Source organism: Canis lupus, chromosome X (genome assembly GCF_003254725.2).
Source record: "Canis lupus dingo isolate Sandy chromosome X, ASM325472v2, whole genome shotgun sequence".
Taxonomy (NCBI): domain Eukaryota; kingdom Metazoa; phylum Chordata; class Mammalia; order Carnivora; family Canidae; genus Canis; species Canis lupus.
In genome coordinates, this window is record NC_064281.1 from 54,496,419 (window position 1) to 54,519,249 (window position 22,831).

Genomic DNA, 22,831 nt, shown 5'->3' on the forward strand with positions numbered 1-22,831 from the left:
AGGCTCCCTGTAAGGAACCTGTTTCTCCCTCTGTCTAGGTCTCTGCCTCTCTCTGTGTCACTCATGAATGAATGAATGAACAAACGAACTAGAGAATGACCAAGAGCAGACACAGACTGGAGGGTAGTCAACACTTAGAAGAAGGGAATGATTGGAATTTCTCAAGGGCACGGACTTTGATTTAACTGTATTCCTGGTGCCCAACTTGGTAATTAGATCATGGTACATACTTGGAGGCATCTTTGGAAGGGAAAGGTGGAGAGGGTGGCCATTATAAAGATGGAAGCAATATGGTATGTTAAAAAAAAGCATGGACAGACCTGAGGTAACCAATTAATAGGTAAGACATCATCTAGTCCCCCCTGAGCCTCTGTTTCCTTATCTTGTGTATTATTTCATTTGATCCTCTTAACAACCCTATGAAGCAAACATTCTTATCCTCATATTAGGATGAGGAAATGGTGTCTGAGAACTGACTTACACAAAGTCTACATAGCTAGAAAGTGGCCATGCTAGGAGTTGAATTAAGGTCTTAAAATTCCCAATTCCAGAGCTATTTCCACTGTAGCACAGAGAGGAGTGGTCATTTGAAAGGGCTTCCTATTTCTTACAGCTTCTCCCCCATTGGCAGTCTGCAATTGTGGTGATGTGGGGGTAGGTGACACTTGGATAGAAATGTACACTGTTACTGATTGAGAAATGAGTTCGGGGTGACTTTGGCAACTGAAAAATGAGACGGTGTCCCATAAAAGAAAAAACCACAGAGGAGGAGCCTTCATTCTCTATATACACCTTTCCTAAATCTCAGGCTGACACCTAAGCTATGTATGCCTGAGATAGACTCGAAGTGTCCTAGATAGGGCTAAAATAGCCGAATGGAGGATTCAGCTGCTGCCCAATGCAGAGGAAAGAGAATTTGGAATTTTGGTTCTAGACAAATGAATTACCTGCTAAAATGAAAACTCAGGGATGCCTGGGTGGCTCAGTGGTTGAGCATCTGACTTTGGCTCAGGCCCTGATCCCAAGGTGTTGGGATCAAGTCCAGCATTGGGCTCCCTATAGGGATCCTGCTTCTCCCTCTGCCTATGTCTCTGCCTCTCTCTGTGTTTCTCATGAATAAACAAACAAACCTTAAAAAAATAAACATCAGTACTCTATAGAGGAATGAAACAATTCAGAATGTCTGCAACATAACATGCACAAAGTCTAGGATTTCATCCTAACTACTCTATATATGGGGGAAAGAAAAATAGGAAAATGTGACTTATACTCAAGAGGAAAAGCAGTCAATGGAGACCAGTCCCAGATGACACATATGTTGAAATTCACAAAGAAGGACTTTAAAGCAACTTATTTGCATGCTCAAGAGCAGAGGGGAAAATATGCTTGATATGAATGAAAAAATAAGAAATCTCAGCAGGTAATGTCTAATATAATTTTACATTTATAAACATACCTGCTACCCAGAGGCAAGTATTATTTTAGTCCATATGAACTATTGACCCTTTCTGAGATTACAACATACACATTCTTAAATCATTGTGGGTAGACTTTCAAGTACCTTGTTTCTGGACATGTAACATGTTTATAAACCTCTTAATTTTTAGCAACAGTTAGACAATACCTCCTATTAAAAACACTTCACAAGTTCTATGTAGTAGTGTCAGCCATTGCTGGCATTCTGTCACTAGAGAATACAGCAATATCTGGTATGTTGCAGGCTTTCAAGATAGTCTGAACTTGAAAAAGTTGGCCCATTAGTTGTATCTGTTGGATGTAAATTTGCCTCCTCATTCACTTTGAGTCAAGAATTAAAACTGTGAACCTCACTTTCTCTTATTGGTGGGTAATAACTAAAAATAAAGATTCTATTTTCATGCACAAAAGAAGAAAAAGGAAAAAATAGCAAAGTAGGAACTATACACAAAAAATTCTGTAACTGAAAAATACAATATCTCAAGTTTGGAAACCATTGGATGAGGTTAACTGCAAATTGGCAGTGACAGAAGAAGGTATCATTTAACTCGAAGATAGAGGAGTACAAATTAGCCTGAGAAACAAAAACAATTGGAAAAAAAGTAAACAGAGCCTCTGTGACCTGTGGAACAAGGTAAAAAGGTCTATCGTATGTATGTACAATTAAAATACTAGTAGAAAAGGGGAGAGAGAAGGGGCCAGAAAAAAAAAATTGAAGAAACTATGGCTGAAATGTTCCCTAAATCAGTGAAACACAAATATACAGCTTCAGAAATCTAATCAAGCCCCAAGCAAGTTAAATAGAAAGAAAACCACATATAGGCACATCATAGACTGTTGAAAACCAAAGGAAAAGAGAAAATCTTAAAAGCATCTAGGAATAAAGTACACATTACATTTAGAAAAACAATGGTATGAGTTGTTCTGACTTACCATTAGAAACAGTGGGAGCCAGAGACAGTGGAATGAACACCTAAATAAGTGTTGGGGGTGGGGAAGACCTGTCACCCCAGAATTTTATACCCAGTGGAAATACCCATAAAAACAAAGTCATAATGAGGACATTTTAGATAAAGCGGAAGGAAGTCTTCACCCTGAAACTGGCATTATGAGAATTCTGAAGGAAGTTCTTTAGGCCGAAGGGAACAATGCCAGATGGAAACCTGGATAATCCAGAAATGAGGAGCAGCAGAAATGGTGATTACATGGGTAAATACAAAAGACTATCTCCCTCCCACCTTTTCAAAACTACATAAGGCTTCTTAAGGTAAAAATTATAATATCGTCCAGTGGAGATTATAACATATGTAGATGTAATACATGATAGCTATAGCAAAAAAGACAGACTAGATGGAACCATTTTTGTGAGATTATTTTGTTTTATATAAAGTAGTGCATAATATCTATTGCTTTGTAACAAATTACTCCAAAATTTAGCAACTTAAAATAATAAATATTTATTGTCTCACATATTTTCTGAGAGCAAGGAATCCAGGATCAACTTAACTGGGTGATTCTGAGTAGGGGCAGCAGTCTTCTGAAAGCTGGAGGATCTGCTTCCAGCTCATTGGCTCATTCATGTGGCTATTGACAGGAGGCCTCTCCTTGTGGGTCTCTTCATGGGACTGCACACAGCTAGGAGCTTCCTTTCACCCAAGTGAATGATTGGAGTGAGAATGATCAGCATAGAAGCCTTGGTTATCTTTTAGAACCTAACATTGGAAATGACATACCATGACTTCTGCCATATTCTGTTGGTCATGTGGTGTGGGAGGGGACTCTGTAAAAGCATGAATACCAGGAGGCTGAGATAGTTGGGGTCCATCTTTGAGGCTGCCTCCCACATGGTTCAAAATTAATTCTAAGTAGACTGGAAAGTTAGGAGGGAATATTGTATTACCTAGAGCAACCACTTAAAAAATAATGCATCAAGGGGCACCTGGGTGGCTCGGTTGAGCATCCAACTCTTGATTTCAGCTCAGGTCATGATTTCCAGGTCATTAGATCAAGGCCTGCATTGGGCTCACACTCATCATGAAGTCTGCTTGGGATGTGCTCTCGCTCTCTTGCTCTCTCTCTCTCTCTCTCTCTCCCCCTCCCTCCCTCCCTCCCCCTCCCCCACTCTCCCCTCTCTCCTTTTCCTCCCTCCCCCCAACTCACTCTCCCTCTCCAAATAAAATTATATAAATAAATAAAATCTTTTAAAAATGTATCAAGAGAATGAGAAGACAAGCCACAGGCTAGCAGAAAATATTTGCAAAGAACACATCTGATAAATGACTCTTACCCAAAACATACAGAGAATTCTTAAAACTCAACTTAAGGAAACAAGTACCCCTCAATTGAAAGATAGGCAGAAGACCTGAATGGACACCTCACCAAAGAAGATATATAGAGGGCAAATAAGCATATGGAAAAGAAGCCCAACATCATATGTCATATAAGAACAGCCGGAATCCAACACCGACAATACCAGATGCTGGCACATATATGGAGCAGCAGGGACTCACACTCCCTGCTGATCGGGATGCCAGGTGGTACAGCCACTCTGGAAGACAGTTTCTTACAAAGCTAAACATACTCTTACCATAAGATCCATCAGTCCTGCTCCTTGACATTTACCCAAATAAGCTGAGAACTGAGTGTACAAAAACCTGCACACAAGTGGTTATGGTAGCTTTATTCATAATTGCCAAAACTTGGAAGCAACCAAGATGTCCTCAGTAGGTTGAATGGATAAACCATGGTACATCCAGACCATAGTATAGTATTCATTGCTTTTATTTTTTTTTTTGAAAATATTTTTTTTAATTTTTATTTATTTGTGATAGTCACAGAGAGAGAGAGAGAATGAGGCAGAGACACAGGCAGAGGGAGAAGCAGGCTCCATGCACCGGGAGCCCGACGTGGGACTCGATCCTGGGTCTCCAGGATCGCGCCCTGGGCCAAAGGCAGGCGCCAAACCGCTGTGCCACCCAGGGATTCCCTTCATTGCTTTTATTAAAAAGGGGGGGCTGTCAAGCCACAAAAAGACACAGGAAAGCCTTAAATACATATTACTAAGTGAAAGAACCTGGTCCGGGAACGGTACATGCTCCATGATTACAACTATAGGACTTTCTGGAAACCACAAAACTGGAGAGACCATAAACAGATCAGTGATTGCCAGAGGTTGGAGAAGGGGCAAATAGGTGGAGAATGGAGGATTTTTAGGGCAATGAAACTCTTCTGTATGAGAGCATAATAGTGGATACATGTCATTATGTACATTTTTCCAAACCCATAGAATGTACAATACCAAGAACCCTGTTGTAAACTGGACTTTGGACAATACTGATGTGTCAGTTTGTTGATTGTAAGAAATGTACTACTCTGGTACAAGATGTTGATAGTGGGGGAAGCTGTGCATCTGTGGGGGCAGGGAGTGTATGGCAGCACTGCGTAATTTCCATTCAGTTTTACTGTGAACCTAAAACCATTTGAAAAAATAGTCTATTTTTAAAACTAATGCAAAGAGACAAAGCTTTATAGTCAATAGTGAAAATAAGAAGAAAGCAACCAGGAATGATGAGGCAAAAAATAAATAAATAAAACAGATAAAGTGAACAGAAAACCAATAGCAAAATGGTAGATCCCATTCCAATCATAACGGTAATTATCCTAAATGTAAGAGGAATAAACCTTCAAATTAGAAATCAGAGATTGATTTCAGACTCAGCTGTATGCTGTCTACAAGAGATGCATTTTAAATATAAAAGCACAGAATTGGTTGAAAGTAAAAAGATGAAAAAGGATATACCATGCTGACAGTAAGCATAAGAAAGCTGTAGTAGCTATAGTAACATCAGATAAAGTAGACTTCAAGACAGAAGGTGTTACTGGATATAAACAAGGGCATTTCATACCAACAAAAGGAGCAGTTTATCTGGAAGACTTAGCAGTGATAAACATGTCTGTATCTAATAACAAGCTTTAAGTTACATGAATTAAAAACTGACAGACTTAAATGAAGAAACAGACAAATCTACAAGCACGGTTGGAAAGTTTGATACTTCTCTTTCACTAAGAAAGCATTACTAGACAGAAAATCAGTAAGGGTATGGATTATCTGGACAATACTAGCTAGCAGCCACCTTAACCTCTTTTACACTTATAGAACAATGTATCCAACAACCGGAAATTATACCTTTTTTCAAATGCACATGGCACATTCACCAAGAGAGATGATATTCTGAGCCATCAAATAAGTCTCAATAAGTTTGCAAGATTGAAATCATGCTAAATATGTTTTCTGGCCACAGTGGAATTAAATTAGCAATCAACAACATACCTAGGAAGTCTTCAAATATTTTTAAATTAAACAACATGCTTGTAAGTAACTCATGGGTCAAAAAGAGAAAATATTTTTAACTGAATGACAAAATATATTAAAATTTGTGGCATACAACTAAAGCCGTGCTGACAGGGAAATGTATAATTTCCAATACTTACATGTATAATATTCAATACTTCTATTAGGAAGAAGAGAAAGGTAAAATTAATTACCTAAGATTCTATTTTAAGAAGTTGGGGGAAACAAAATAAACCCAAAGTAAACTGAATAAAGGAAGCAATAAAGATGTAGAGAATCCTGGGATGGTGGTGGTGGTGATGCACAAAAGTTGCACATATGTGTACCCTCCTGACCTGGTAGTTTCATTCCTAGGTTTATACCTAAGAGTAATGAGACCATTTGTCCACAGAAGGCTTATACAAGAATGTCCAAAGCAGCATTATCTGTAATAACCCAAGCTGGACGCTACTCAGATGCCTATATAGGATAAAATAGATAAAGTAGTTTTGGTGTGTTCACAGAATAAAATACTATTTAGCAGTAAGGTTGAACTACCTCTAGTTCTTGAGCTATCAGTGGCAAAGATAGAATTTTGCAAACCTAATTATGAGTGAGAAAAGCCAGATACAACAGAACATGCACTATACGATTCCATTCATAGGAAGTGCCCAAACAGGTGAAACTTGTATATGCTGGTATAGTGGGACGCCTGGGTGGCTCAGCGGTTGAGCATCTGCCTTTGGCTCAGGGCGTGATCCCTGAGTCTGAGGATCGAGTCCTACATCAGGCTCCCTGCATGGGGCCTGCTTCCCCCTCTGCCTCTCACTCTGTGTCTTTCATGAATAAATAAATAATTTTTTTAAAAAAAGACCAGTATAGTGTTCACCTTTAGTGGGGGATCATGAATGAAATTGGACTTGAAGGGGACTTCTGTGGAATTAGTGTTTTGCATCTGATTTGAGTGCTGATTACATGGATGTGTTCAGATGTGGAAATTCATTGAGCTGTGCCACGTTTATGTATACGTTTACATGTATGTTTCAGTAATAACACAAAAGAAAAAAATCTGGGCAACATTTTTCAACAAACTAGGTGACCGCATATCCCCCTGAACTTCAAAATAAAAACAAATAAGAGCAAGTAACTCATAACCACAAGATCAACAAGTGATTGGCATCTGTGTAGGAGAAAGCAGAAAGTGTTGACAGACCATCTGAGAGAACTGACAAACAGCAGAATTCCAAAACAGCAAACAGGTATTCCCTTAAAAGTGTGGCAGTACCAATTTAAGGACAGCAGTTGAAATGGGAGGGGTTTTGCCCTCCAACAAAAACTGAGTTCAGGGAACCCTGTGGTCAGAGTCTGAAAGAGATGGAGAAGTCTAATCTTTAAAGAACTCTTAAAAAGGACCCACCAGATCTTGCTTCCAGGACAGGGTCCCACACTGAGGAGAATATGCTGAGAATGGAATTGAAATTGAGTAGAACAGGGACCATAAAGAAGAAGGAAAGAGAAGATTCAAATAAAAGTGGGAGAGAGGACCAGAGCCAAGAACTCCAATGAAGCAAGTCATAGTATTTCTTTAACAGACATAAAAGCAGCAGAAAGGGGAGCCTCTTTGACGTTTGAAGAGCCACCCTGAACCATACTTTCTAAAAGTTCAGGAAAACCTACTGTGCATAAGAATGAACAACAGATGGCAGTGATGGTTGCACATCTCTGAATATACTAAACCACTGAACTGTACACTTTAAATGGGTGGATTTTATGGTATGTGAAATATATCTCAAGCTGTGAAAAAATTTAATGTAAAATTATCAAGGTTACATCCCACACAAAATTATTATAAAGGGGGGAAAGGGGAGAATCAAAAACTTTCCAGAAAGTTACACTCAAAAACCAATAAATCTAAAATATATATACTGTTTTTAAAAATTTGATGAAGTTAAAAAAAATAAAAATAAAAAAATTTTGATGAAGTTAATATGTTCATTGCTAAAAAATATATAGTTCAAAATTAGTTGGAAGGCATTAAGAAAACTGTTTAAGACATGGACAAACAATATAAAGCAGGATTCATAAAACAGAAATGTGGTGACAACTTGTGAGAAATGAGAATTATTTCAGAAGTAAAAACTAAACCAGAAGAAAACAAGAATTGAACAAAACAAAAAGCCTTGCTAAGGTAAAAAAGGAAACTTTTATTGTTTCTTTTTTAAATTTTTAAAAAGATTTTGTTTATTTATTCATGAGAGACACAGAGAGGGAGGCAAAGACATAGGCTGAGGGAGAGAGAAGCAGGCTCCCTGTAGGGAGCCCAATGCAGTACTCGATCCTCGGACCCTGGTATCACACTTTAAAAAAATTTTTTTAAAGGAAACTTTTAAATAAAAAACACAACTCGAGAAAAAGTGTCAAGTACTAAAAGATAGCTAAGAATATCTGATTTACAGATAACAGGATTATCTGCAGAAGAAAACCAAAGCAAGGAAAAAGAATAAATGCTAAAAGCTAGTGTTAAGGAAACTTTCCTGGAATTAAAAAAGAAATTTACTTTGATAAAGCACACCGTGTACCTGAGACCAACCACAAGACACATTGTAATAAAATTACTAGACTTTAAAGAAGAGGGAAAAATACTTTGACATTTCGGCAAAAACAGTAGATGATTTATAAAGGAAAGAAAATTCTACATCACCCTCCAACTTTTGTAACATTAATGCTTTGTGCCAGAATAAAATGGAGAGTAACATATTTAAGATACTCAGGGGGAGGAATGTGAGCCAAGAATATTATATCCGGTAAAACGAGCTGTTAAGTATAAAGGGTACAGACATTTATCAACATACAGGAGCTCAGGAAATATTGTTCCCACGATCCCCTCCTAAGGAATTTGCTAGAGAATGAGCTTCAGACAACCAAAATGATGAGAAGGACATCAACTGGTGGCGAGCACTATAGTCACTTGTAGAACTAAAACTAAGTGGGATAAAAAGGGAGAGAGCAGAGTATGTAATGTTTATATGCCTTGGTGCTCAGATACTGGAGATACAGTACAACTATTTTTGAAAATGGCAAATTGGGGAAAGCGTATGTAAGGAAAAAAACCTGATCTCAGTCATTATATTGGTGGAATTGTTAGTGTTATTCCAAGGCTGTGTGTAATGTGAGATAATATACGTAATTATTCTAATCCTATCCTCTGTCTTTGAGAAGTAAGACTTTTAGTGTGGAAAAATACAGATGTAATTTCAAAAACGTTTAAGTTAGAAATAAACCTGTAGTGCTGAATAGGAACTCATGAGAAATTTTATTTATTCATTCATTCATTTATTTATTTTGAGAAATTTTATTGAAAAGTAAACGCACAGCTTGTGGTCTTGAAAGACCATTCCCATTAAAAGAAACCAGGATGCCTTAAAGAAATAGCTAATTCCAAGTCTGGGGCAGGAAATGGACAAGATGAACTAGGAACATCTTGTTACGGAGACAGGGAAGACGTTTTCAAAGCTAACTAGGGTCATATCAATAGGACTCAGAAGCTAATTTGAAAATGTCTCCACTGGCCAGAGACATTGTGGCTTTAAAAAGGGTAATAGGCAATAGCAATGAGCACAGCCAGAGGCTACATCTGGGTTTCTAATATCATTCCCCCCCCCAAAAAAAAGAAAAAAAAAAAGGCCACTTAGGGAAATGGCTGCTTTTAGGCTGGGGCAGAGAGTATACAAGATGAGCCTAAAGCATCTTTTGTACTAGAAATAAAGAAGCACTCAATAAATAAATAATCTTATAAAGGATGCCTGGGTGGCTCAGTGGTTGAGCGTCTGCCTTCTGCTCAGGGAGTAATCCCGGGACCCTGGGATCAAGTCCCTCATCGAGCTCCCCGCAGGGAGCCTGCTTCTCTCTGCCTGTGTCTGTGTGTGTCTCATGAATCAATAAATTAAACCTTTAAAAAAAACCCCACAATTTAAGTATGTTAATGAGACACAGGCCAGCTAAAAGAATTCTTGCCAAAACTGGAAGAATTTCAAAAGGAAAATAACAGTATTGGATTACAATACAAAAAAATCAAACATCCATGGGTCTATAGTGAAAGAGATAAATGATCAAATAAATACATGGACGAGGAGAGACAAAGCTCCCCTACAGAAAAATTTCTCAATAATTTGTGAATATACTCTTGACTCAAGGACTTGGAGCATAACTCCTCACCCTTGAAGTGTGGGCTGTTCAGTGACTTCTAAAGACAACAGTATGGAAGTGGAAGGGGGCAGGGGGAGTAACATCACCATTGGGAACCTTAAAAACACTCTCTTAGTCGGATGATCTAGGTTAACATCAGCATTGAGAAGTGATGTTGACGGTATGTTGCCTTGATTGGATGAGAAAGGCAAAAAAAAAAAAAAAAAAAAAGAGAAAGGCAAAGCCCTTCAGCCTTTGTGATAACTCTTCCAAAACCCATAACCCTGGTCTAATTTTGAGAGAATATCAGGCAACCCTAAATTGAGGGATATTCTATAAAAATACCTGATCAGTACTCACCCAAACTGCCCAGGTCCTCAAAAACAAGGAATATCTGAGAAATTGTCACAGCCAAGAGGAGACTAAAGAGATAAAGAGACAGGGCACCAGATATAATGTGGCATTCTGGATGGGATCCTGGAGCCAAAAAGGACGTTAGGTAAAATCTCAAGGAAAAAGTAGAAGATGCTCACAATAGGTGAAACTGGGTACAGATAGAAGGGAAATTTATACTGTTCAATTTTTTCTATAAATTTAAAACTATTCTAAAATGTAAAAGCTTATTTACATATTTTTTTAGAAAACCTTGTGGTTGGTTAAAACTCATCAGATACATTTAAATCCGTAAGTCATATTTAAAAACAAAAATTGTTCAGTTTCAGAGAACAAGGAACCCATTGATTACCTTAGTAAGTGGTAAATAAAGTGAAAGAATCAAGCATTGATCTTGTATTTTTTCCCCCTGGGTAACTATATAGGAGTGGTTGAGGGGAAGCCTCTCTTTAGAAAAGCATTCTAGTTAATAAAAAATAAATGTTAAAATTAGGAGTATCAACATTTTGAAACCCCCAGAAAATCCGTGAACCCAGCCATCAAGCATCAAAAGCTGCTAACAGCACCTGAGACACAGATGTTACTCATACACCTGACGAGGGAGCACAGCACCAGCTAGAGTCATGCCAGAGGGATCAGCCCTGAGTCAGATCAGGCCTTTGTATCCACTTGCCAGTCTGCAGAAATACAGAAGACCCTATTGAAACAGCAGCATGACTATGCAGTCAGCAAGATCCAGATTTGGGGAAACTCTACATGTCAAATGTTCTAATTCCTTCAATAGAGAACTTGGAAGAAAGGGATGGAATTGAAGCCTGTAGGTTAAGAAGATACTAAAATATTTTTAAATGAGGAAGACTAGCCTTAAAAACTTTATGCTAGGGACACCTGAGTGTCTCAGAGGTTGAGTGCCTGCCTTCAGCTCAGGGCATGATCCTGGAGTTTCGAGATCACGTCCCACATCGGGCTTCCTCTGCCTTCTGTGTCTCATGAATAAATAAAATCCTGGGCAGCCCTGGTGGCTCAGCAGTTTAGCTCCACCTTTGGTCCGGGGCATGATCCCAGAGACCTGGGATCGAGTCCCACATCTGGCTTCCTGCATGGAGCCTGTTTCTCCTCCTGCTTGTGTCTCTGACTGACTCTCTCTCTCTCTCTCTCTCTCTCTCAATAAAATCTTTTTTAAAAATAAATGAAAATAAAATCCTTAAAAAAAATAAAAACTTTATGCTAAGTGAAAGAAGTCAGGCCCAAAGACCATATATTGTTTGATGCCATTAATAGGAAATTTCCAGAACTGGCACATCTTTGAGAGACAGAGGTACCTTGCTGGCAGCCAGGGGCTAGGGGTATGGAAGGAATGGGAATCAGCAGTATGTGGGCACAAGGATGTGTCTTTGGGGTAATGGAAATTATTTTTCATTGGTGATGGTTTCACAACTCTATTAAAAATCATCAAGTAAAAAAAGGTATAAATGGACATCTCTGGCATCTAGGGATGTGCATTTGGGGTCATAAAGCTACAATAAACTTCAGGAAGTTACTACTATAAAATTTGGCATAATGGTTGCCTTTTGGGAGGGGAAGGGAGGAGTTCTGATTTGGAAAATGTTTGGAGAAGCTTTTGGTATAGGTACAGAAGCTCTATTTCTTGGCCCAAATGGAGACTACAGACATCTAGCCTCCTCATAAAAACATATATATTTTTGTGTGATCTCCAGTATCTCTTATTTTACCATAAATGTTTAAAAAAAAGGTTAGCTGTTGGAAGAGCTCAGATCCTGTGCATTTCATTTTTCTTTATCATAGTAATGAGATTTTTTTTCTCATGGGCACATTCAGGGTAGCCAGGAAAAGGCTCCTTTACCTCACAAAGGGAAATACAAAATTAATGCAGAAGAGGGATGTAGCAGTTGTTTTAATTTCTTTTGGGTGTACATGGCATAACAAGTGCCATTTGGACTTCAGACCCTGTTCTAAACCAGTGTCAAATAGCAGATATTCTTTTCTGGTAGGTTCAACTGCCCTGTGATTTACAGTTTGACACACACACACAGAAGTGAATAACTAATAAAGGAACTGGATGGAGGAGAAAAGTCACCTGCAGTCCCTCCTTCCTGACATACCACAAATCATTAAATATTTCTTTACTTGAGCCTTTTTGGCCTGATGTAAGTTCTGTTGGGCAGTTGGTGTTTTTGGTGTGTGTGTGTACACGCACATACAAGAGGTGGTATTTGGCCTTTTTAGAGGGAAATCTTTCCCCAAATAGAATTCATTCTGCGAATTCAACTTTTATGTTCTTGCCTTCTTGTGAAAATCACTCAGAGCATCGTTTCTTAACTATTATTTAACACATCAGGTATTAAACAATGTAAGTACTCTCCATGACTCTTCCGGCCCCCGGGGTAGGTAGCTACCTGTCTTCCTTGTTCTCCTTTTTTGCAGCTCTGTTCAGAATGGAGCTGAGGCCCCTGACAGTCCTTCCATTTCTCACCCTTGCTTTCTCATTTTTCCACTGTGGCAGAGCTCAAAAGAGGTACGCAGCAACAGGAAGATCAGGAACAAAAGGAGGACGAGGATGATGAGCAAATGCTCCACAGAGCTCGGGAGTGGGATGACTGGAAGGACACCCATCCTCGTGGCTACGGCAACCGACAGAACATGGGTTAGTCTTCCCACAACAAGATGGAACTACAGGGGCTCACATCTTCCCTGCCAAGGAAAGCTGTGCAGTCTTCCCTGGGCTCCTGCTTCAGCTGTGTACAACGAGGGCAAAGATGCTTAATCTTGCTTTGCGTTCAATAAAGTGTCAAGCAATTAAGTGTGTGTTTGTACCCTAGGTGATGAGCCAGCAATCTTGTTTTGGCATTCTTCTCCTCATCATGGCATATTCCAATTTCTTAAGTGGAAAGAAAAAAGTACTGAGAAGTGGCTCTGTATAATCAATGGCTGTATGAATTATCTTAAAAATATAATAAAAGTCCCTTCTATTACATGACCCTGTGCAGAAATTTGGGTATCAGCTGCTTTGTTTTTGAGGGGGAGGGGTCAGCTGTGGGTCCCCTCAAGCTTACGGGGAGATCCCTGTCATCTCTCTTTGATGTGGGCAGTAAATTTCCCAACATCCGAGCTGCCCAGAGGAGCTGGAGCTTGCTTTCTCCTTCCTGCCCTAGCACTGTGGAATGACCTAACACTCTGCTTTATAAGGGACAGGTGCGAAAGCCAGGACTCTTCCTGCCACACAGCACTAATTTCGGGAAATAGAGCTGCAAATGAATGAACCGTTAAGAATCCTCTCTCCTTGGTCTGCCTTGGCCAGGAGAAATGAGAGAAATAGGTAAGGTGCTGTGTGAGAGTCATCCTTGTGTGTGCAACTGGGGCTAGGACCTTGACTCTCCTGGGACTATTTGCCTTAGCCCTTAGGGTGAAGAGCAGCTCAGGCTGTAGTCCAGCTCTTAACTGGGCTATCCTAAGACCATTCTGACCCTGCTTGCCTATGCTGCACGATACCTGGCATGGTCTGTAGTGGTAAATGTGCCATGGCAGTCACTTTGCTGTTAGTACGTGTTTGCAGCCATGCCCATAACTGGGTGCAGAGTGAGGAGGGTGGCACAGATGACATGGAAGGGTACCTACTCTCTGGTAGAAGTCCTCAGCTCTTGGGTTGATTCCTTAAAACAGCAGCCATGTGTTGAAACATGATCTGTGTAGAAAACATTCTTGTTCTATGTGACAGGCACACAGGTTTGGGTTTTGTTTTTTTTTAAGATTTTATTTGAGAGCAAGACAGAACAAGTGGAGTGGGGAGCAGGGGGAGAGGGACAAGCAGACCGCCTGTTGTGGGGCTTGATCTCAGGACCCGTAGATCATGACCTAAGCCAAAGTTAGATGCCCAACCAACTGAGCCACCCAGGCGCTCCTTAGGTTTGCTTTTAAGAGGAAGATGACTCCGCCTTCCTATTCTAGCTTCTTCAGTCTAGCTTAGGTTTGAATAGGAGACTGAAGTCCCTCTTGTTTATGGGGTGAGGGGTGGGAGTGGAGGGCTGTGGGGCCATGAGTAAGGGGTAGAGTTTAGTGAGAGAGGACAGAAGACTACCAGTAATATCAGTAATATATTTGTATACAGTTTAATAAAGGACTCACCTCCCCCTCACAACAGAAAACTCCGGAAACTGGTAGAGCACATTTTAAGTTTCCCCAAGGCCTGGGGAAGCAAGCGTTCATTTTTAGCTCTCTCCCAATTACTGCGAGGTTTCCTGTAGCGATGGCCTATTTCCTGCCCTTGAAACTCCACTCGGAGTTCATTCTCAAAATGGGTCAGGTTGGGGTTACCCCCTTGGTCTGAGTCTATTTAAAGACAGGCCTTCCAGAAGATCCAACTTAATTAAGCCCCCTCACACATTCTGATACCTAAGAGGTAAACTAGACAAGGCGAGTTTGAATCCTGGCTTTACAAATTGCAACCTGTGTGATCTCCGGCGATACAATTTCTTTGAACTGCTCCTGTTGCCTCAGTTGTAGCAGGGGGTTGTTCAATAGTGACAGCCATTAGAAAAGACGAGCCGCCGAGGAAGAAGTGCCTTCCATTGGAGCTCTGTGATTACAGTCTGTTCACCAAGAAGGGAATGGAAACAGACAGGTCCAGGGCGCCCAACCCAGCACTCCCACGCAACTAGGAATGCAATGACCCTGTGAAATAGGTATCGCCGTCCCCGTTTGACAGAAGAGAGAACAACAGGCCGGAGAAGCTGACTTCTTCAAGTTCCTACTAGTAAGCCGTGCTTCCTTCAATTTCCTTTTGCTTCCCAGTCGCTGGTGCTGGTTTGTGTCTTAAAGCTGCTGATCCAGGGCAGCCCGGGTGGCTCAGCGGTTTAGCGCCGCCTTCAGCCCGGGGCCTGATCCTGGAGACCCTGGATCGAGTCCCACGTCGGGCTCCCTGCATGGAGCCTGCTTCTCCCTCTGCCTGTGTCTCTGCCTCTCCCTCTCTCTGCGTCTCTCATGAATAAATAAATAAAATCTTAAAAAAAAAGAAAAGCTCTGATCCAGAGGGAGCAGCTTTTAAAACGGCAAACCCAAAGCACCACTTATACATCATTGGAGCTCTAGAAATTCCTTCTAGGCTGACTCACCAAAGAAAAGGTTATGCCAGCTCCCCCGCCAGGACCCCCCCTCAGCTGGGGGGTGAGGGGAAGTAGGAAGACAGAGGCGGTGAGCGGGCCCATCTTCCTCCATCTTCCTCCCGAGTACAGCCAGCCTGAAAAAAGAACCACCTTCTCTACTCCCACCGTGGCTGGGTCTTTCAGGGTCCTAGAGAGAGCCGGGTTTGGTGGGCTCCCGGAAGCATTCACCAGCTAGTAAACCTTTCGCATATGCTGCTTCTTTCATCCTAACAACCTGTCAGGCTGGAGATGATATCTTCATTTGATGAAGGAGGGAGCGGGCTCAGGAAAAACGGTGCAGTCACGCAGCTGATAAGTAGAAAGAAGGTGCAAACCTATCAGTGTGACCAAAATGTTTGCCCTCAATAGCGGTCCCTTGGTGGCCAGTTGGATTTTTAAAAGGTGAACGCTGGGCAGCCCGCGTGGCTCAGCGGTTTAGCGCCACCTTCAGCCCAGGGCGTGATCCTGGACACCCGGGATCCAGGCCCACATGTGGGGCTCCCTGCCTGCTTCTCCCTCTGCCTGTGTCTCTGCCTCTCTCTCTCTCTCATAAATAAATAAAATCTTTTAAAAAAGGTGAATGCTGAGCACCATCTTTTCGTGCAGTTCCTCAGTGATTTGTTGCTTCCACTCTTGTCCCTCCCAGCATCCCTGTGAGGGCAGGGGACTGAATGAGCTGCTTGCAGGCCCCAGAGGTTGGTGTCAAGAGTCCTGAGCCACTCCAAGCAGAGCAGAGCAGAGCAGAGTGACTCCAGGCCACCCTGGTCACTTCTGTCATTTAAAACAACTTGCAGGGGCACCTGGGTGGTTCAGTGGGTTAAGCATCTGCCTTCGGCTCAGGTCATTAACCCCAGAGTCCTGGGATCAAGTCTGTGGGGCTCTCTGCTCAGTGAGGAGCCTGCTTCTCCCTCTCTCTCTGCCTCCCCCCACCAGCCGCTCATGCTGTCTCTCTCTCAAATAAAATCTTTTAAAAATAATGATAAAAAATAAAACAACCTGCAAAGGGGGAAACTATGGGAACTAAATCCACCTGTATCACCTGAACCCTACGGTCCTCCTCTGCTCACTCTGGGCCTCCAGCTTGCTCATCAACACAAGACACATGGCCTTCCATTTCTGTTGGATGCTCTACAGTAAGATAGTATTGTTGCCATTGCCTCCTTGCCAAAACAGCTCCTGGACACCTGCATGTTGTTTCCTCACAGTTTGTTTTTAACCCATTCATTGAAGGTACAGCTTAACCTGACACACAGTTTGCTCCTATGCCATAACAAGGAGATGTGGGTTCTAATCCCAACTCTGTGCCCCTTCCAGATGCAGGCAGCCTCTGCCCTACTTAACCTGACAGGCCCAGGTAAGGAGCAAATGAAATCAAATCTGTAACCACACTTGGAACAGTTATAAAACATGGCACAAGAGCATGGAATGAGAGCCAGAGGCTGCTGGTGAGGGAAGGGGACAGAGGAGGGGATGCATTTTTTTTAATCCAAAGTTTCACAACTCTCTTTTAACCCCTGCCTCTCTAATGCTTTCTCAACCTATTGTCCATATATCACCACCAGCAAGAGGGTTTGTGAAATGCTTTTCTTTGTGTGCTGAAATGACCAGCCAAGGAGAGAATGGTTATGTGCAGTGGAAACTGAGAACCAGTTTTTACAGATCTGCTGGCCAGGCCGCCTTTGCCAAATGTGTGTGACAGCATGGTGAACAAAGTCTTCGATTTCAGCTTCTTGTCCTAACTGGCAATAAGTCCCTCAAAGATAGAGTACAAATCAGCAGTCACTGCGGCTAGCCTCCTCCTATGTGGTATCACGAATCACAAATAATAGCTACTATGCTATGCTATATGCTAGGAGATATACCTTCTTTCTAGTCCTCAGAACAACAGCCCAAATAAGATGTTATTAGAACCTCGATTTAGAAATGAGGAAACTGAGGCTCAGAGATGTGATTTCCCAAAAATCACTCAGCCCTAAGTGGTACAGCTAGGCCTGGATTCCAGGTCGACCAGACTCCAAAGGCCACACAGTCTTCCAGTCCACTGCAGTGCCTCCCTGGGAAGCGCAGAGCCCAGGGGACATATGAAGGTGGCAATAACACCCCAGTGGCACACCACTCTGGGAATAACCCCTCCCCCTTCTCTAAGTTCTGAGCAACAATTCCATCAGTTTTGCCCAACAGGCCCTCCAAGGGCACATCAGAGACCTGCTCATTAGAGGGAAACCCCTACTCAGAAACCTAACCTCCCCTCCCCTCCCTGGGGCCCCCACCATCCCTCAACCTGCAGGGGAACATTCCTGCTCCCAGTGCCAGGCCTACCTGCTCTCCCCCTCCAGTCCTTGCTGATCATTAATCTGTTTTTGCTGTTTTAAAATTTAAAGATTTACTTATTAGAAAGAGGAGGGGCAGAGGGAGAGGTAGAGAGAGAATCTCCAGCAGGTTCTGTGCCCAGCACGGAGCCCAACTCAGGGCTCTATCTCAAGACTGCGAGATCATGACCTGAGACAAAATCAAGAGTCAGACACGTAACTGACTGAGCCACCCAGGTGCTCCTCTCCGGATCTTTAATCATTTAAACCCTCTACCCCAGCCTCTTACTTAGGGGCCCCTATATATTTTTAAGCCAGTTGAAGACCCCCTTGGTCCAAGGCCTTCCTAGACAACTAAAACCAGACCCAGGTGATGAACGCATGAGGCAGGTGCCTGGGTGGCTCAGTCTGTTAAGTGCCTGCCTTTGGCTCAGGTCATGATCCCGGAGTCCTGGGATCGAGCCCCGTGTCAGGCTCCCTGCTCAGGGTTAGCCTGCTTCCCCATCTCCTGCTCCCCCTGCTTGTGCTCTTGGCCCTGGCTCAGAGAGATTGAGAGATCTGCAGAATGACCTCTCGCTACTTTATGTAACCTATCTTCTCCTTACCTGCTCACCTCCCTGGGTGAGCTCTGGCTTCCCTAACTTCAGGGACCCTGATGGCCAGCACTAGCTCTGACCTTTCCGCTCAGCACCCAGACCTAGATCCTACCATCCACTACACAGGTCCTCTTCATGCACACACAGAACTCAAACTCAACAGTCTTGAAATGAACTCATCACACTCCCCACCTGTGTCACTGTCTCAGAGCTTCCTAGGTCCCCAGAGCCTGCTTAGTGCTCATCCTGAGCAGCTCGGCATTGTTTCCGGCTCTTTCCTCCTGACAAAGCAAGCATTCAGTGTTTGTGGAATGCATTACTGATTGAATGAGTCCCAGCATGAATCACACTTCTTCATCAGGCAGATTCACAACAATCCAGCCTCTCTCTTTTCATATTCAAACAACTTTACATAAAAGACAACCCAGAATCTCTTCACCTTAAAGCTGCAATCATTTCTCTCTCAGACATCCTTTCATCCTATCACTGAAAAGACCACATTTTTACAAAGTGCATTCAATGGAGAGGTCTGTTTTTACAGCTTAACGTATGGTACACTACAGAGTCTGCCTTACAATAATTTTAATGACATTTTAAAAAAAGATTTCATGTATGTATTTATTTGTTTGAGAGAAAGCAAGGCCGGGGTCGGGGGCAGGGACAGAGGCAGGGACAGAATCTCCAGCAGCTCTGCACTGAGAGTGGAGCCCGACTGGGGGCTCAATCCCAGATCGCAGGATCCCGAGATCAGGACCTGAGCCCAAACCAAGAGTTGGATGTTTAACCCACTGCGCCCCCCAGGAGCTTCTAATCTTCATGATTTTGAAGGACTGCAGATTCATCTATAATGTTGCTATGCAAGAGCTTCCTTAGCCAGCTCCAGATTGTGAGCATTTGTATTGTTTCTGAGTCTCCCCTGTTTATTCCTGTGTTCATTTAACAAAGTAAAGTACCTTATTTTCTGCGTGCATGGAGGGAGAAAAGTGTGGGAGTGCTTAGAGGCCAGGAGTGGGAAGGAGACTTTTCACTGAATTCCTTATGGTCCCTTTTGAATTTTGAATCGCACGAATATACTGACTATTCAAAATAAATATACCAAAAGCTTATCAAGCATTGCACTAGAAACTGGGCGTAGAAGTGGGGTCCGTGATCCCAAACTAACTCCTGATATGCACTCTCCCAAAAGCAGGCATAATGTACCTTGGGAAGCCAGAGGTGAGAGCAGGGGAGAGAAAGCAAGGGTAGGAATTAGTCAGGCTGGTAGGAGACAATCAGGGGCAAAGGCCCAGAAGAGGAAGGGGGCACTTCTTGTTTGGGGAAGGAGGCCATATCTACTGGGGGGTGCAAGTAATGGGAAAGAAGACAATCATGGAAGGCAAAACCCACTGTAGAAGGGTTCTGGATGCCAGGTTCTGGGGTTTGAACTTGATTCCAGAGACCACGGGAGACTTGGGAGGGCTTCAAACAGGGCAGTGGCAAAGAGCTGTGTTTGACAGCAATCCTGCAGCATGGAGGCCAGAAAGGAAGGGAGACCTGCAGGGAGCAGCCTGCTGAAGTCCAGGAGAGAGTAACAGTCACCTGAACTAGGGGACAAACTGTCCCGGTTTACCTGAGACCATTTTCTTGGTTTCAGCACTGAAAAATCCCATGTCCTCAGTCCCTGGCACACAGACACAGTTGGTCACTTTTGCCTGAATCAAGACACCAGATGCCACTGTTCCCCAGGGCCTGCCTGCCCTGAGAAGTGATCCAGGGACTCCCAGGGGATTTTGAAATACCCACCCCATTTTGCCCTGACTCCACGTCCATAGGCCCCTCCTCAGAACCACCTGTCCAGGGTCTACTTTCACTAGACCACCAGGCATGAAGAGGTTTGTAAGGAAAACACCCCCACTTACAGTGGCCAGCCTTCCGTGCTTCTACTCCCCTCCACAAAGCTAAGGCTCCCGAAACACCAAAACCAGTCCTTGTGCCAGAGCAAACCTCCAGATTTCTGCATCTACTGGGTGCCATGGGGGAGGGGTGTTATAGTCCCTCCTTCTCTACCTGTTGGAGCCCATTGCAAACACCACCTCCCTACAGCCGAATACCAGTCCCATCAAGGGGCTCCTGGGTGTCAGACACTGACTGCCCAAGGAAGGAGCTTTTCAAAACTTACCACTAATCCTCACAGTGAATAAATATGATTAGTCCCATTTTCCAGATGAGGAAACCGAGACTCAGAGAAGACAAGTATCTTGTCCAGGGTCACACATCTACTAGCCTTCCCCTCTGTCTTCTTTGTGATTCTCTGATGGCCCCAATCCCTGTATTGATGCTGTATGCACTTCTTTGACTCTCTGCCTGCCCCCCCACCCCACCCCCACACACAGTTGTCAACCTAGAATAGTACCAGTCTTATAGAAGGACCTCAGGAAAAATTTAGTGAGTGAAAGACTAGGTAGGTACCTTCTGTAGTACCTCACCTGATGCTTGGCATTAAGTAGGTTCTCCATAAATACTTTTATTTTTTTAAAGATTTTATTTATTTACTCATGAGAGACACAGAAAGGAAAAGGCAGAGACATAGGCAGAGGGAGAAGCAGGCTACCCGTAGGGATCCCTATGCAGGAACCCATCCCCACACCCCAGGGTCACTCCCTGAGCTGAAAGCAGATGCTCAACCACTGAGCCACCCAGGCACCCTGCATAAATATTTTTAATTGATATGAAATTGCAGTAATTAACCCAATAAGAGTATGGCAGAAGGGGAAAGATCAGAAGATAACTCATTATGGCAAAACCCCAGCTATCCAAAAGCTTTCTGAAACTGAGTCAGTCTGAGGGCTGAGGGTGGACCTTCGAATCCAGGAATAAGAATCCTGGGGCTGCTTCTGTCCCTGAGCTTCCCTCACTTCCACCATTCCTTCTGAGCTCCCCAGCCCCCGTGATCTTTTCCTTCCATTTTTCTCCTTTCTTTGTTTTTCTGTTGCTCCTTAGAAACTCCTTAGTTTGCCAGCTTATATCAGATCCCCATTCCTTTTGGTCCGGTGAACTAGTGGCAGTCTTTCCTGGAGGGTCCTTCATGCCTTTTGTGCCTAGTCCCCGCCTCTCCCCGTTGCATCCCCTCTCCCATAAAGCCCTCCCTCATCTCCTCAGGTCACTGGGTGCTTCTCTCTTCTGCACACCTCACAGTCCCCCAAAGGTGTCAATGATTACATCTGGACTGTTTCCTGAGGGAAATCACGTCAGCCTTCAATGTTGATGAATGGAATTGGCAGACCTTTGTGCTTCTTGGCCACCTTTCTCTTGGTACCGCTTACTCGAAGGCAGGTAGGCTTTTGTTGGTTGGCTAAATGAACTGTAATTGGGAAATCCTGAGTGTTGGCTGCTCAAGTTTGTCTACTGGCCTACTTCGCTTCTTCCTGCTCTTTCCACATTCCCTGGCATCTATGTGATGCTTGTCCATGTGGCTGTAGAAACCTCCAGCTTGGAAGCACACTCTCTGCTTTGGGAAGAAGAGGGTGACTAGTCAGGGCCTTGGCCCAGCCATGCCTGTCCATTTTGCCTGAGGAACCCGGAGACCAGATCTCCTTCATTTGTTCCACAAACATTTACTTGGGTATCTACTCTGTACCAGGCTCTGACCTGGACATTAGGGAGACAGAAATAAAAATCCATCTGTTCTTGCCCTGTCTCTAGCTCCCAGTGTGACTTTGAGTCCTTTCTAGGTCTCTACCGTTTACCTATCTGAAAGTGAAGGAGGGTAGAGACCTGATCTATAAGGGGACATGGAGCTCTCAATATTGTGGATCTTGTCCATTCCAGATACTCCAGCTCTCCACATCTGCACTCTCCCCTAACAGAACCAGGCTTGCCTCCTCTATGTCTCTCTCTCCTCTCATGAAAATTCTGAGCAGACATGTCCCAATACATCTCATCCTGTATGTGGCCAAGTATCCCCAATAAGTAGCTTGAGAACCCCAGGTAGTGAGAAGAAGAAAGGAAAGAGGAAGTGGACAAATAGGGTTATATGCTGGGTGGCCATCTAGGGTACACTAGGTAATGAAAGCACACCCCTGCAACATACCAAGAAATTTCCCTAAGCTTAACTCTGAAAAATCTCATTAGTCTAGTCAGGGAGCTCTGAACCAGAGTGGGGTTTAGGGAAGAAGCCAGAATTCTGCTAACCTCCTGGAAAAGGCTAAGGAATCAATATTTCCTTGCACTTGTAGGATACTTGATACCGTTTTTGTATTTGGTTTTCCTAGCTACCTTTCTGATTACATTCAAAAGATTTTTTGGAGCACCTTCTATATTCAAGGACTTTAAGATGCTTATCTGGGCTGTTTTTGTGCATAGATATTTTTGTGCTTTTCCTTTGCTTAATGTCTGTCTCCTCCC

General features: G+C 43.0%; 1 protein-coding gene across 2 annotated transcripts in view; it reads left to right on the forward strand.

Annotated features, from left to right (window-relative positions):
• The window catches only part of IGBP1 (immunoglobulin binding protein 1), a 53,517-nt gene extending 40,135 nt beyond the window's left edge, over positions 1 to 13,382 (forward strand). For both annotated transcript variants that reach the window (XM_049107550.1, XM_025466092.2), the window contains one exon: positions 12,909 to 13,382. In XM_049107550.1, the coding sequence (XP_048963507.1) occupies positions 12,909 to 13,054 (146 nt within the window). In that variant the 3' untranslated portion in view covers positions 13,055 to 13,382. The remainder of the gene's footprint in view (positions 1 to 12,908) is intronic.
• Positions 13,383 to 22,831: the final 9,449 nt, after the last annotated feature.